The 16709-nt window shown below is 44.1% G+C and overlaps 1 protein-coding gene across 1 annotated transcript; it reads left to right on the top strand.

Annotated features, from left to right (window-relative positions):
* Nucleotides 1-3045: 3045 nt before the first annotated feature.
* SEC11C (SEC11 homolog C, signal peptidase complex subunit) lies at nucleotides 3046-16048 on the top strand. The gene is made up of 6 exons (XM_081079079.1): nucleotides 3046-3236; nucleotides 8164-8273; nucleotides 11037-11186; nucleotides 13268-13387; nucleotides 15188-15245; nucleotides 15843-16048. Exons 1-6 carry the CDS (start codon nucleotides 3150-3152, stop codon nucleotides 15894-15896), a joined length of 579 nt encoding a protein of 192 aa, XP_080935205.1. The 5' UTR covers nucleotides 3046-3149; the 3' UTR covers nucleotides 15897-16048.
* The last annotated feature ends 661 nt before the right edge of the window (nucleotides 16049-16709 follow it).

The raw sequence follows: 16709 nt of genomic DNA, 5'->3' as shown, positions 1-16709 counted from the left end.
GGCTTCTACTTAGCTCTTCCCACCATAATGGCCCCTACTTATGGATGAGAGAGAGAATGTGGGGGTTCTGAGAGTGACAAGTATCTCTATTCTAATTATATGTCCAAGAACTGAGGAAATGAGCACAGGTAGGTCTGTACACCAACTGGTCCCCTGTGGGTCAGACTTGGGCTAAGACTTCATCTACTCCCTGACCATTTTAAGTAGCCCCTACTTTGACTTGTGGGCACAGTCTATATGTGATTGTTCTAACAAATAGGTCAGATACTACGAATATCGTTGTTCTTAATTTAAAATCATCTTTAATTTTTTAGAGCAGTTTTAGGTTCACAGCAAAATTGAGTGGACAGTAAAGATTTCCCCTATATCCTCTGCCCCCAAGGCACAGCCTTCTTATTATCAATATCCCCCACCAGAATGGTATATTTGTTACAACTGATGAACCTATATTGACACATTATTGTCACTCATAATTTACATTAGGGTTCACTCTTGGTATTGTAGATTGCATAGGTTTTGAAAAATATATAATGACATGTATCCACAATGATAGCATCACACAGAGTAGTTTAATTGGCCTAAAAATCCTCTGTGCCCCACCTATACATTCTTCTCTCCTAACCCCTGGCAACTACTGACCTTTTTACAGTCTCTATAGTTTTGTCTTTCCCAGACTGTCATACAGTTGGAATCATACAGTATTGCCTTTCAAATTGGCTTCTTTTACTTAGTAATATACATTTAAGGTTCCTTCATATTTTTCATGTCTTGATAGCTCATTTCTTTCTAACACTGAATAATATCCCATTGTCTGGTGGTACCATAGTTTGTGTATCCATTCTCCTACTGAAGGATATCTTGGTTGCTTCCAAATTTTGGCAATTATGAAAAAACATGTTATAAACATCTGTGTGCAGGCTTTGTGTGGACATAAGTTTTGAACACCCCTGGGTAAATACCAAGGAGCATGATTATTGGACTGTATGTAAGAGTGTACTTCGTTTTGTAAGAAACTGCCAAAGGATCTTCCACACTGGCTGTAACCAATGTAGTTTTTAGTTTACAGATGAGGAAAAGGGTTCCTGGCAGTTAATCAACTTGTCCCGGATTGGACAGTATGCAGAGATTTCCACCCAGTGTCTTTCTGCCTTGTTCCTTACACAGTACTCAACGTAAGCAGGAGCTTGGAGGCCAAGTCCCAATGATGTGGATACTGGGCTGGTAAAACCTGGGTCCCAGGTTTGTTGGTCACAGCGATGTGAATTCTTCTTCCACAAACCTGCTCCACCCATAGCTTTCCTGGTCTCAGCTGAAGGCAACTCTGTCCTTCCGGTTCCTCAGGCTAAAAACCCTGGAGTCAGCCTCTCCTCTTCTCTCACACTCTATATCCATCTTTCAAAAAATCCCGAGGACTCTACTTTTACAATATGTCCACAATCTGAGCACACCTAATTTTAACTATCACTGTATGTTTCTGATGGACTGATGAGAACTGAATCTTCCACTTATGATTTTACACATCTGCTGTTTGGAAGAATGTTACAGACTAGCTTCTGGCTCTATACATTTAAAACATCGTTTCTCCTTTATTACCCCCATACTTCCAAGGCCGTGTGCTGTAGGACACCCTCCTATCAGGATACCACCTCTAGTGCAGCCTCCTGTAGTGATGTCAGGGCAGTTGGCACAGGTGGTGGCAGTATTCCTAGAAGCCATCCCTCCACCAGATGGCAAGAAATGACCATGAACCACATAAGTATAGCCACTAATCCCAAACTAAATGTATCCCCAACTCAAATTCTCCTTAGCTGTATCCTCAAAATGCTCCTTGTCTCTCCAACATGAGCGGAAGTACAATGGAGGAGACGTTGGAATGCAAAAAAACAGGACTGGACTGATAACTCAAATATCTTGCTTTTGAATAATTTAGAAAACCATGTGACCATTTTTCTTCAAGGCTTTGGAGGGAGCCTTTGCAAGTGAAGTATCTCAAAGCTTATCTTTCATTAGCTTCCTGGTAAGTCAGCTTCTGGGATATTTAAAATTGCAACCTGCTCCCTTCCCCCAGAGCTCCTTATCCATCTTATCTGCCTTTTCTTATTTCCAAAGCACCACCCCCTCTAGGAATTGTATGATTTACTTATTATGTCTCCCTCTGCTAGAATGTAAGCTTTATGAGGGAAATGATCTTTGCTTTTTTTGTTCACTGATGTTTCTCAAGTGCCTAGAACAGGGCCAGGTGCATTGTAGGTGCTCCAAAAAGATTTGTGAATACATGACTGAAATAAATAATACATAAATGAGTGAGGGAATTAACTAAAGGTAATCTAGGATCAGGACTGTAGTAATACAGAATTATAAATTTTAAAATTTCAGTTCTGTGCCAGGCTGTGCCCGTTCACCTTGACCATGTAATTTAATATTTCTGGGCCTCTGTTTTCCTCGTGCATTAAATTGTGTATTTATTCATTCACTTAATATCTGTTGTGACACAATTATGATCAAGAGGATACATCGTTGTGTCGTCTTGCTCCCTTACATTCAAATCCTACTACTCTTGCAGAGCTGCAACCCCGCAGCTCGAAAGTCCCGCCTTTGCCAAGCCCCGCCGACCTGCCACGCCCGCCGTTAGGCTCCTTCCCAATTCGACACAACCCGCCGCTGGGTGGAAGCCCAGCCTCCCTGGTGCTGTCATCCAATGGCCGAGATACACGGCTAGGTGAATGCGAGGGAGCTTTTAGGTGTCCTCTTGGCGCCTGACCAGAGTCATGGGGAATTCCGTTCCTCTTGAGCAGTCACTATCCCGAGTTACCCCTGCGATGTGCAGGACCACGCGCTCCCCCAGGTTCCCTCTTAAAGGTCGGACAAGGCTCCCGAGCCTCGTCGCTGCAATCCTTAGGAGCCCCGGGTCTTCACTGGACGAGGCTGTCGCCCCGCGGCATCCTGGGAGTGGTAGTCTTCTTCCTCTCGGTTCCTTTCAGGTACACGGCTGGCCGAGACTCGTGGGACTACCATTCCCAGACGCCCGAGCGAGTCCCCGGTCACGTGGCCCGCGAGGACGCGGGGCTGGTGGGCGGGGGCCCGGCGGGTGCTCCGCATCTGTCCGTCACACCCGAGCCCGCGGGCCCCCTTGGTCCCAAGACCCCATTATGGTGCGCGCGGGCGCCGTGGGGACGCATCTCCCCGCGTCGGGCTTGGACATCTTCGGGGACCTGAGGAAGATGAACAAGCGCCAGGTAACGGAGGGCCGCGTGGGGGGCGCGCCCGGGGTTGGGCATCCCAGGTGGGGCTCCGGCGAGGACGGCGACACTCGCGCGGGGCTCTTCTAGGCCCGGGGTTCAGATCCGCGCAGACCCACGTGTGCGCGCGCGTGGGCGTCCACTTGCACGGACAGGAGCCCCGCTCGGGGAAGGTGGCTGGGAAGGGGAAGAAAATAGAAATGTAGTCGTCTGGGCGTCCGACGGTGGGAAGGCGAGGGGCGGTGACGCGGCCGCGCGTGACAGCTGTGTGCACGCAGCCGGAGGGCCGCGGGGTGGGAGAGGGGGCAGACGCCCGAGGAAGGCCGCCTGCCCACGCGAGGGGCGGACGGCGGCGCGGGAAGAGCCCCGAGCGCGGGGCTGTGCGGCCGCGCGGGAAGCGTGTCCCCCGCCCCGCGGGCAGCGTGTCCCCCGCCCCGCCCCCCCCCCCCCCCCCGCCCCGCGCCGGGACCAGGGCGACCCCGCCCCGCCCCGCCCCGCGGGCAGCGTGTCCCCCGCCCCGCGGGAAGCGTGTCCCCCGCCCCGCGGGCAGCGTGTCCCCCGCCCCGCCCCCCCCCCCCCCCCGCCCCGCGCCGGGACCAGGGCGACCCCGCGGGCCCCGGGCTCAGCGCTCTGCACGGAGGCGGTGTCCCAGCAGGGACTTGCAGAAGTCCTGTCTAACTTTTTGTTTGTCTGCCTTCTATGGGACTGTCACTGACGTGCAGCGTCGCGTTAGTTTCAGGAATGGCTTCTTTCCCAGATGCCGCCGTCTGCTGCGCCCTGACGGTGGGGGGCAGCGGGAGGGGTCGGCGGGCAGCTGGGGTTGAGTCTCCCCGGGAGCCCGGAGGACTTCCTCCCTGCTCTCTCCTTAGCCAGCAGTTGGCTCGCACCACTGGCTCCGCGTGTTTTCTCTCCGATATAAGGCGAGAGTGAGGGGGGGCTGGAAAGGACGCCGCCTCCTCCCGGAAAAATGGGATCGCTTAAGCTTCTAGACAGAGAGTGCGAACGGACCCGAACACTTCTATGGATACTGATAACCAAGTATGACAAGGAAAGTGCAGCCTTCCTAGTGGGAGGTTTTGATTGTCTTTGAAATGGTCTTAACGCTCACTACTTTGATGACATCCTATTTTATTTATCCCACTTATATGGAGGAGTGGGTGACGCCCTTGGCAGGGCACAGCGTATTCCTTTGGGCGTATGGTTTGGGGTGTGTGTGTGTGTGTGTGTTCCAAGTAGAATTTCAGACTAGTGCAGTAATATGGGAGAGGTTGGAGACGTGCATTTCATGAACTGTGTGTAGGATCTGGTCCTTTCTAGGTTTGCATAGCTGATGAGCTCCTGGAAATGTCTGTGACTGAGTTGTGGCAGTGATCATCACACTTGGAAAACCAACAGCAAATGCCCTGAGCATTGAAACTGTGCCCAAGATCATCCAGGAAAGCGAGCTTTATTTAAACACCCAGACTTAGGGTACTGGTTTACGGATGGTTAAAACTGCAGACTATCAGGAAGGCCTCCTGATGAATTACCAATGTCCAAACCCCTTTGCCTTTTGAAAGAGCTGTTCATTCCCACTCTCAGTGATAAGGCCTGTCAGTAGCTATTGCTTTGCCTGTGTTTTGCTGGTCTTCTAATTAAAATTCAGAATCTCAAATCTGCTGCCTCCTGGTATGTTTGTTTGTTTGTTTATTTGTTTTTAAAGCTTTGTCCTTTTATTTGTTTCTTTTTCTTTTTTCCTCCAAAATAGCATCCTGGGACACCTTGTCAGGCATACACGCTCCACCAATCCTGGAAGTGGGACCTCCTTTCTCTGCTTCCCCCGCTTGCTATTAATTAAGGCAAAAGCCACATGCAAACACAAGGGCTCTTTGTTTCTGCAGTGAGGAAGAGAGAAAGATACAGCTACTGGCATTTCTGCTGACATGCTGTCAGCCAGAATGATCTGGTCTCAAATGTTTGTTTAAAACCCTCAGACATTGGCTATTTCATCTTTGGTTGACACAGGCCAAGTGTGGGCCTTCTTCTAAACTCTGCGGGGCTATTAAGGGCCAAGCATACAAAGTTGATGGACAAAGATGAACAACAACAAAAGCACCACTAAAACATAATGGTCTGTTTCTCAGATCCCAGTCAGCTTGTCAGTAGTTAATCAAAATTATGTGTCTAGATTCCAGGATTTTAATCCTGGACTCAGATTAGTAGGTTCCTTAACGGTAGGGTGTTGGAAGTGTGATTTTTGGTTTTGCAGTTCACTTGATTATTGGGGTTTTGTTTAAATGGCCATTTCTTTAGCAAATAGATGTCTTGCTCAAAGGAAGTTTTTCTGATGAATTGATTTTACTTCCTCTCAATGAGTTTTTCAAGCATAGAAAATCATACTGGAAAATATATTCTTAGTACTCAGTCATTATTGGGTAAATGTCAAGATTTTATAATGTTCCTTAATCAGGGTGTAGCCTGCTGGTTTGAAAACTTCTCTAAACATGAAAATCTGTTTAAAACCGTGGCTTGGGGCTTTCCTAATCAGATCTGTAATTCATAATGAAACGACTTGTTTATCAAATCTTTAAGTCAGGCAGAACAGGTGGAGAAGTTTTTGAGTGAACCCTAGAGAACAGCTTTTGCTTTAGACTGATGTGACTTATTTTAGAAGCAACAGTGTAACGTATTCTAGCCCAACAATTTATATCTGCCTGGCCTTCCAGTTTCCTTTTTTGCTCTCTTGGGAATGTAAGGATAGTTTCATAATTTGCTGTTATGAAATTCATACTAGCCAGAGTTTTTGAAAAATGGTGTATAACTTTAACTTTGAATCACATTTATTTACCTCTCGTCATTCATTATGTCAAAATATCTTCAGTTATTGTAATTGCCTTTTTATGTCCCCACTTTCAGTCATATCCTTCCTAATTACCTCAAATTACATAATTTCACATAGATACAATATTAGCTAGAGACAGTTTTGAGCTCTGCTTTTACTGCCCTAGAATCATAACGGAATATGTTTTCATGTTGTGTCACATTTCAAAATGGTTATTTTAACGGCCTTATATCCTGTCAAATTGTCATGTCATTAAAAGTCTTTAAACATTGTTTTAAATAGTACAGAAATTTGCCACTATTTACTGAATCATTTCTCCATTGTTGCTCATTTATTTCCTTTACCCTGTTATTAGAAATAAGACTGTGATAAATATCTTTGGGCCATAATTCCCTCTCTGCCTTTCTTTTAGACTGAATTCCTAGGATTACTGGGCCCACAGGAACCTCTGGATACTAAATTGCTATCGGAATGATTATGTTGACTTACATTCCCACAACAGTGCCCCCTTGCCAAGCACTGCCTATTAGCATTAAAACAAACAAAAGAACCCTTTACATTCGCCAGGCAAAAGAAGTGGGGCCAGGAGGGTGGAGCAGGATTTGGTTTGAATACGTTCAATATTTATTCACTACTTGTATTTCTTCTCTAGAAAAGTAATAGTTTTAAGCTTTTGCCTCTGTTTTGCTCCAAGGTAGGAAACTAGGTAAGGAAATAAGATGAATAAGAAAGTAGAAGCTAGAAAACAGATGAAAGAATGGTAACGGACAGCCAGAAAAAGCTGAAATCCTAAAGCAGCAGTGTAGGAAACTGAGGAATAACTCTTCCCTATTTATGCTGCAGAATCCTCAAAGACCCAAGTATTGGCAGAAAGAACCCTTCTCTCTGGAACTGGGGGTGAAGGGGAGGTGGGGCTAAAATAAATTCGACGGGGTACAGAAGCTGAGAAACAGACCTCTCGCTGTCCTCCCCACCCCTCAACGGTCTCCCTCTCCCAGGTGGGGTCTGGAACTTGATTCCCTACAGGGGTGAGGTTATATTCCTGGAAGGTCCGGGAGGAAGGGCTGCCAGGCCTAGTGCAGGAGGTGGGCACTGTGCTTGGGGAGACGGTGTGCTGAGGATGCAGAGGCCAAGTGAAGGTGGAGTTCTGGAAAGAACAGAGTCCTGCCTTGTAGGTGGGCGCATAGGCCAGAGGAGCGGCGTACCTGGTCAGGTAAAGGGCGATAATTGGATGAGGCACCTGGGGATCAAGCGATTTCAGTTCCAGGTCTGGTGCTGAGAGACGGTTCAGGTGGAGGGAGAAGTCGTTGGAGACGAGGAGGTCCAGGAGTTGAGCCGCCCGAGTGCTGGTGGGCCACCCACGGGGCTCTTCAGATCCCAGGCCAGTGGGGGAGGGGCGCTGAGGAGGAAGGTTGAGGCAGGTCCCAGGGTAAGGAGCCGCCTGCGGACTGTAAGGGCAGGTGCCCTGAGGGGCTCGCACTGGAGCAGTACGAGTTGAGTCGCAGGGGCTGGTATCCCTGTGGCCTCTCGGAGGTCGGGAGACACCTGAGCCAACAGTTCAGCACAGCTGGACGGGGTGTTGTAACGTGGGCTGGTGGTGCTTTCGCCCTGAGTCCTCGGGGTTGGCAGGTGTGGCAGGCAGCACGTGATACAGGGAGGGTCGAAGACAGATCCTGTGGGTCTTAACTCAGTGGTCTAAGGTGCGCCACGGTCAGCTTAGCATTAGAGACTGACTGGTGTGGCCTTCCATCCTAACCCTCACGAGAGCTGAGGCCCTAGCGGTCGGACTTGAGCGGCGGGACCTTCAGGGCAGAAGGTGCTGAAATCCCGGGAGGAAAGCCGAGTCTCCACAAGCCTTTGACAAAGCAGATCCCACTAAAGGCTGGGGGTTTTCTCCCTTTTCTCCCATTGAAGAAGAGATGTAGAGATGTATCGGGAAGGCTCAGTCCATGGACGAAAGTTGAAATACTCCCTAATTTTGTAGTGTGTGAAATAGTTTCATGTCATCACAGCTTTTTTTTTTTTTAAACAAGCACACCTGCTTAGGCCTCGTTCATATTGTGCCACTGGGTTTCATCTTTGGTTTGGCCTTTTTCGTTGCAGCTCTATTACCAGGTTTTAAACTTTGCCATGATCGTGTCTTCTGCGCTCATGATCTGGAAAGGCTTGATCGTCCTCACTGGCAGCGAGAGCCCCATCGTGGTGGTGCTGAGGTGAGTCCCTCAGGCTGTCACACTGCTGCCGGGACCCAGGAGCAGTGGCGCCTTGGGTGAAAGCCTGCGTGACAGCCAAGACTCGGTGTTTTCATTGGATCAACTCACAAAGAAGACTTTATTGATAGGTGTTTTGAGACTATTTTACTTCTTCTGGCTTTTGTTGAAAAATCGTCTTTTCTAACAGACATGTTAGAGCTTTTATCATGTTGATGCTGATGCTGCAGGGTAATATATTTGCTTTTGTATTTTCACGTTTGAATCCTCGTAAAATGACAGTTTAATAATAGGGTATTAATACATTCTTTGTGTACAAATGGAGTTTTAAACAGAGGTAATTTGAAACTGACTTGGTTTTCCCCACTGGTTAGCAGAGTGTCTGGTACTTTTTCCATCGACTTCTGCTTTTGTAGGTGGCTGTTTCCTCTTCCAGACGGTCACTCTTATATACAGTACAGACTGTTTCTTCTAGAAAGGTTAATACTTTAGTTAACTTCAAGTAGCCATAAAGTCATCCAAAGGGAACTGCCCCTGTGTCTTAGCTGACTGATTCTTACTGTGGGTTGGGGACGGAGCCCTCTGTTTTACAGGTGTCACAGTGGGCTATAGATTTGGGCAGGGTCAGTGCCCTTCCCTGCCCTGGGCCCCGCTGCCCGGTCATGGGCGTCAGCCATGGCCCTGCCTCACCAGGCCGCCCTTGTGTGGCTGGCCAGGGACCACATCTAGAGAGGCAGCTCTTTCATCAGTTTAGGAGCTTGAGGAGAGCCTGGGGCGCCTGATCCACTGGGGTTCACACAGTGCTCCAGGCGTGCCCGGCCTGGGGGCCGGGGGGGGAGGTTGGGAGGCAGAAGGAGACCGAGACGTGGATTCCAGACACCTTAGCCTTGCTTCAGTTATGACAGCTCCACTTTTAGGTAGCATATGGCATCCTTCCTGGTAGGATTTCATTGGAAGGATGCATTTTAAGGCTTTTAAAAAATATTATAAGAATTTTAAAAACCTCAAATTTCAATGGCCCTCTCATGTAACAGATAGGGAACCCAAGGCCCAGAGAGGCCACGTCTCCTGGATGTCACGACCACTTTTGGCAGCGCCAAGACTAGATTTGAGGTGTTCTGGCTCTCCTTAAATGATGCAGACACACTTACGCGGAATTATTGGGAAAGTACAGTATGTAGGGACTTTTTAAAAGCATCCTTTACAATTCTAAAGCAATTTGCTTTATAAATATAAAGAGGTGACATCACGAGAAATGTGTGACTTTGGAGAACACTGACCTTGGGGGAATCTCTGGCCCATGAGGAAAACAAGTGTAAGTTGATATCGGTGAGACATTTCAAGGAACTGCTGGGACACTGATGCCGGATCGCAGTGTATTCTTCCTGCCTCTACTCGGCCAGGAGGGTTTTCTAGCTGCAAGGCTTGTTATCGCAGATTGAGATGGCTTTCTAGAAACATCTTCCCATTGTGTGTCTTCAGGAATTTTGTTGAAAGAGTAAAGATGAAGCAATACATGAAGATATTATCTTCAGCATTTTAGCTATTATTCTTTAAAAGAAAACAAAATCCTGAAGCAGTTATGTTTTATTTTCAGAAGAAGATAAAATAAACTTCCATGTTGGGGGTCAGAAAACCCCAAACATAGTTTCACTCAGATGTTTTCTCTTTCTTACCCTCTTAGTCTTTTATATTTCTAGCCCTTTCCACCTTTTCTGAATGCTAGATCTATTACCATCCTCAGTGCCACTGGTTTCACTTAAAAATAAACACATCAGCGGGGACTTAGTGACAGGCCACCCTGCGCTGCATTTTCCTTGCTGCATTCCAAGGGTGCTGACAGGTTTAAGGTGCGCCAGGGCTGGGAGGGCGGGGTGGCGGCCGAGGTACTGAGCTGCTTCCACGGCGAACCCACGTTTTCCTCTACGGCTCCCCATTTCTTCACTCATCTGGCTCGTTCTCCTCTGTTGCTCTCCACAGGCTCGCTCTTTGGCTGCATGGCCCCTATAGCACCCTATTTCTACGACTTATTTATTTTCTCATGCATTAAAACAAAGCATGCGTATATGCAAAACAGATTCTGTTTTGATCATTTCAGCTTCCACTAGATGACAAGGTTTTTGGCTTGGGCTTCACCTGCTGTCATGAGGGATCATTCACTCACCTCCACATGGAAAACGGTCACCACTGGTTAGAATCGGGCATTCTGTGGAGTATGGTTGAAAGGCTGCTGCGGCAGGAGTCAGAAGCCTTGGTTTGGAATGTTGTCCCGCACCGCGGCCTGGCCGTCGGATAGCTCACCCGCGCCTCGCGTGCTCATTTGTTTGTTGCTCATTCCTTGAGCCAGGACGTCCGTGTCCTAGGTGCTGGGGATACACCGTAAAACGGAAGACTTCCCCTCGAGTAATAACCAGCTGGCAGAGTCTGAATGAAAACAGTAGTGTGTTGGCAGAGGTAGGACTTGTTTAAGGCTAGACGTCGGCCGCTTTTACGTCACAGTATCCTTGGTTCTTTTTCTGCAAACTGCAGACAGGCCTCCCAGTGCCGTCCTCAGACGTAAATCTAAGAAACCGTCTCCTTTCTCACTTGTTATCACCTTGCACGGTCAGATGGAAACACTGGCTTGCTTTATAGCTCATAGATCTCCTGGACCGTTGGTGAAGGTTGGACTCTTAACTCAGATGTCTGTTATTACATACGTTATGAATTGAAATGTTCCCCTTGTGACCTGAGAGTAACTGGATGTGATGTTGTGTGTCTTTCCAGCGGCAGCATGGAGCCGGCCTTTCACAGGGGCGACCTTCTGTTCCTAACGAATTTCCGGAACGACCCCATTAGGGCGGGTGAAATCGTCGTGTTTAAGGTGGAAGGACGAGACATTCCGATAGTTCACAGAGTCATCAAAGTTCATGAAAAGTAAAGAGGCTCTCCTTCTTTCTGGTGGTATCTTGTAAATTTTTGATAGACTGTTTTAATGGTTGAGTAGAAAGTGGAAAAAGTACTGATCATGTTCCTGGTTCTGCTATTGACTAGTTGGATGACTTGGAACCTGCTACTTAACTCAGCCTGTAAGCGGGGAATGATCATGCGTTACCCGTAATAACTCACAGGGTGATTATGAGAATTGAAAGAACTGACTTTCATTAAAGACCGTGCAAATTTTAAATTGATGCCCAGTATAAGGTGGAATGCATCATAGCATATTAGTTATTTGAAGGAGTCCCAAAGGAAATAAAATCCCATTGTAATTGAGAATTATTTTGATACTGAGAATTATTTTCTGAAATGTAGAAAGCTACCTGTTTCTTTATGTCACTTTGGGCCAAATGGCACTCTCAACTGTAATATTAGCCCTGGATGAATAAAAATTCCTTTCCCTACCTCAGCCCATGAATCAGTCATTGCGTATCCGGCATTAATTCCCCGCCCCCCCCCCCCCACGAATGGCCTTTCCTTTCCTTTAAATGCCAGTGATGACTTACTATGACATCTTTTGAGAACCAGAAACAATTACTTATAGCTCAAATAGATTGAGTTCCCCTGAGAGAATACAGTCACATAATTAGTGAAAATGTTATATTTTATATACTCGGTTATTCATTTACCTTTATGCAGCGTAGTGTAGCATTTTCGTCTGCATGAGTTATGGCATTCAATTTAGGTATGTGTGTTTGTATTATTTATTTATTGAATTAATTAAAGTTTATCGGGGTGACAGTTGTTAGAAAGTTACAGAGATTTCCGGTGTACAATTCTGTAATGCATCATCTCTATATCGCATTGTGTGTTCACCACCCAGAGTCAGTTCTCCTTCCATCACCATAGATTTGATTCCCTTGTGTATTTGTGTTTTTAATGGAGCATTTCTCATCCTGTGTGTGTGTGGTAACTATTTTGTACATTTCGGTATTTAGATTCCCATTCCATTCACTGCTTCCAGTGCTCCCCAAAGATGTTGATACTTAAAATACTCATTTTACTCCAAGCATTCGAATTGACCCAGTTTCAGTTTGTGTTAATACACGGTACTGCACTGTTGTTACTCGACATCTACTTGTTAACTTACTGATGAAGACGTACGCTCCGTCATAATGTGACAGTCCTCTCACCTGGCTTAAAAATAATTTCTAAAGATGAGAAATTGTTCAAAACTGAGGAAATAATGGTGACTTGCTGTGATTTGCATGAATTGTGAGAGACTGCCCGAATTTTTATCTCTTGATTTCCCTCATAACGATCGCTGCAAATCAGCTTGCTCCTTTTGGCGTAGTTTCAATTCTTTGTGGACTTTTAAGCTTTTACCAGATTATAATGGTGCATGTTTTCATTTGTCTTATTGAGAGAAGACCCTCTTTACAGCTTTATGATGCTGTAATACTGTATCTCTAGTGTCGACTATGTAAATACCAGTTCAGAATGTTTAAAATGAATCCTGCGTGTCTCTTGAACATACTGGTTTTATGCCATTTGTGATTCCCGTTTCTTTGAAACCAGATTTTACACCACTTGGTTCAGTGGTGAAGGAAATAATGCATTAACACATTCTGTAATTAGCAAGGAAAAGTGCGTTTGAAGAGACGTAAGGGCACACATACATTTGACTTACTTTGTGCTCAAGTCTGTGTGACCTGGGACCACGCTCATGTCTAGAGTGAAGAGGAAAATAACCCATGTTAACAAGTTGGTCCGTGAGGGCGAAGAAAGAGTGAAAACAGTTGCTGGAAGCTAATCATTGCTTCACTGGTGCCCTTGTGCTTTGCTCTGTTTTTTGGTTGTCAGGGTAACTTGAGTGTTTTAGAATTTAAGTCGATAAAATTGTGATTAGATTTTGTGCTTTTGTAAGCAGTCCTCCTAGACCAAGAGAGGTCAGGTTCTCTTTGACTGCTTTTCTAGATGCCCGTATCTGGCTGTAAAGATGTTGCTTGGGTAAACTAATATTTTTCTAATGAAGCTGTGCTGAAAATAATTTTTGAAAGGACATTATTTTGCTTTTCCAGAGATAATGGAGACATCAAATTTCTGACTAAAGGAGATAATAATGAAGTTGATGACAGAGGTTTGTACAAAGAAGGCCAGAACTGGCTCGAAAAGAAGGACGTGGTGGGGAGAGCCAGAGGGTAAGGATTAAGTTTTAAGCCATATAGAAGACTCAGAACGTAGAAAAAAATTTAGAAACAAAGAAACTAAATGTATAGGATAATAGAATCATTCATTACAAATCCCGTGGCTGCCAAAAAAATGTATATACATGACTTGTATTCATCTTTTGTTATCAGTATATATTGGTTATTATAATTTTAATACAGTTTTTTCCTTTCTTAACATGGTATACATTTCATTTTTTTCTGGCACCCTCTGTATTATGTGTCAGGTGAGTTATAACTACTTTTAGTTTATACTGTGATGACTGAACAAAACTTAGAATTAACTAAGGATCTAACATCCAAAACTGAGTGTAAGTATATTATCTATATCATCAGCTTAATTCCATTTTTGAAATAAATCCTCATCTAGAGATTAGTTATTTGTGGATTTTAAATAACAATTACAAGAAATTCTCTCAGAGCTAACCCACTGTTAAGACTTTGGTAAATATTCCAGACATTCCCTGTACCTGTACAGATGTATGTGTGTATATATAATATATGATTTTACATAGAATTTAATTTAGTTTTACCCAACAGGAAGTTGGAAATAGCTTTCTGTGTCAAATCTATCTCTAACTCTTTTTAAATGGCTACATGCTGTGCCACTGAGAATCATGGCTTATTTAACTAATCCTCTTTTGGTGGATATTTAAATGATTTCCTGTTTTTCACTATTAAAAACAGTCCTCTGATAAATCTTTTAATATTTGCCTTTGCATAATTGTTCCAGCAGTGAGTTCTGTTTCTGATTGATAAAGCAGAGAGTATCCTCTACTTAGAAAACCAAAAAAAGTGATTCTTCCCCTCTTTTGGTGACTCTTTTTATGTTTAACCCTTGTAAGAAATGTCTTTTTTATCTTATGTAAATCCCACCAGCTGTGTAAGGCTGGAGAATACTGGTTACCATTTGCTAAGATTCAGCTTTATTCGGATTGTGGTTTAAAGCCTTTTTCTACCCCTTTTCTCCCTCTGCTCACCTTTTAACAGTTTCTACTCTCTTGTATTTTCACTTGATTATCTACGGGGAGATGAGAGAGACTTCAGCTGGTCCGTCCTGTATTTTTAGACACTCTGGTGATAGGCTTTGTATAAGCGGGAGGGTGAAGCTACTGATTTTAAATAAGACTGGAGGAGACTAAAGGTGAGATGATTGAGACTGGGTCAAGCTGATTACAAATTGACATTAATTTTGCCAGTGTAATTGTCAGCTAGACTGCTCTAAACGTTCTCTCTCTGGGATTGTAATCATATGGGTGTGAGTTATGGATTTCACATTTGTATTCACTGCCCAGTACACTTACTTGTCTGTTACATCTGAGAAGCCCAGTGGAATGAAAATGATGATTCTGTCCGTTACACACTGATTATCCGTGTGCTTTAAATGCTTTCTCTAACAGCAGTCTTTAGAGAAGCTATCTGCATCTTACTTCTCTACTAAAAAATGAAGAACTTAGGTTGATAAAAGCTGCCCATTCCATTTGTACAAGTGGCTCAGTTACTTACTTTAATTCTGTTATGGGTAATGCAGCAAGTGAAGACAAGTAGCATCTCTAGGAAGTCGTGTGTCTGCTTAAAAAATTGTCTTGGCTGTTAGCGCTGATGCTTTTCACTAAGGAAGCCTTTTGAGAGAGGAGTGAATATTTCTTTCAAAGTCCCAATCAGTGGTAGTCTCAAGGCAGATTTGCTTCCTAAAGCTGATTTGTAGTGTTTTCAAAAGTTGTTATATTACAAACAATTTTTATATACCTGGCTTTTTATCCCACAATTTAGGTTTTTACCATATGTTGGTATGGTGACCATAATAATGAATGACTATCCCAAATTCAAGGTAGGAATTTGTGTGTGTGTCTGTATTTTTGAAAACATATTGGAGCTTTTACATGTATACCTATAAAGATAAGTTTGTTCGAAATGTTTTGCTAGTTCTTTTTTCTGCAGACTATTTGTAGTTAACTATGCAAATTAACATAATTGTTTTAATTATTGTCAGAGAAATTATTTGAAATAGCTACTTTTGTCTTTTATGTTCATAGCGTGTTCTCAAATGGCACCTATACATTTGTTTCTTATTCTAGAAATCTGTAAACATACAAAAAAAGTAGTACAATAAACTTAGTACTCTCTCAACTTGAATAAAAACGGTATCTATTTTTTAAAAACCCCTGAGAAACAATAGGAAACTTGCGCAGGAATGAGCAATGCGCTAGCTGTGTTTATTGGGTTTTGATCTTTAGTCCATCGATATGTTTTTGGGTTTTTAACCACAATGTGGCATTGAACAGCTAATTTGGAGAACAAGGCATGGGAAGATGTCAGTTTTTGATTCTGTCCTCAGTCTAGTATTGAACAGACTTATCTGAACACATTTACAAACCAAATTTATTCGTAGACCTCACAGTAATTTTCCATTGTGTTTTCTTTACAGTATGCTCTTTTAGCTGTAATGGGTGCATATGTGTTACTAAAACGTGAATCCTAAAATGAGAAGCAGTTCCTGGGACCAGATTGAAATGAATTCTATTGAAAAAGAGAAAAACTAATATATTTGAAATGTTCCACTTTCTGTATAAAGGGAAACAATGCGGAGATGTTTGTGTCTTGTCCAAATAAATGATTCATCAGTAAAGATTATTTTCTTTTGTGGTCTCTGATTTGAATCTGCTCCATCTGTCTGCCACTCATGGTGGTCATTCTAAACCGAGGACGAGGGTCTGCATCACTTCAAGAATCAGGCCATTTGTGGGGGAGAACGTATTGTCCACGTGCTATACTTGTAATGTCTTGAGTTTCAAAAACAGAATTCTTTGCATAGTAGTAGCATTTCTGGGGGAAACAAACAGACCCCTGAAAGGAGATGGTTTGTTATTTATTAAAGTAACTGATAATTAATAAAGCCTAAAACTTTTTAGAAGGAAAGGTGTAATCCACTTTGTTTCTGTGGTTTGATATATCTTGAGATGGTTGGATAAATTATTTGAAGAATGATTAATAAGGTATAAAAACTGCACACTCCTTTGAAAAATTGCAAAAAGTTCAGATGGGTAAAGGGGGCATGTCCCTTTCCTCAGTTTTCCAGGGATCTCCACATTTTAGTTTAGTGTAGGTGTTAGATATTTGCATCACATGTAGTCCTGCATATATAGTTCTTCATTCAAATATATATATATTTAAGATGTTATTGGGGAAGGGGAACAGGACTTTATTGGGGAACGGTGTGTATTTCCAGGACGTTTTTTGTTGGGGAACAGTATGTTTTTTCCGGGACTCATCAGCTCCATCCAAGTCAAGTTGT

This window comes from Rhinolophus hipposideros (genome assembly GCF_964194185.1).
Source record: "Rhinolophus hipposideros genome assembly, chromosome: 17".
NCBI lineage: Eukaryota > Metazoa > Chordata > Mammalia > Chiroptera > Rhinolophidae > Rhinolophus > Rhinolophus hipposideros.
Note: the sequence above shows the minus strand (reverse complement) of the source record. Positions and strands in the feature narration are given on the sequence as shown.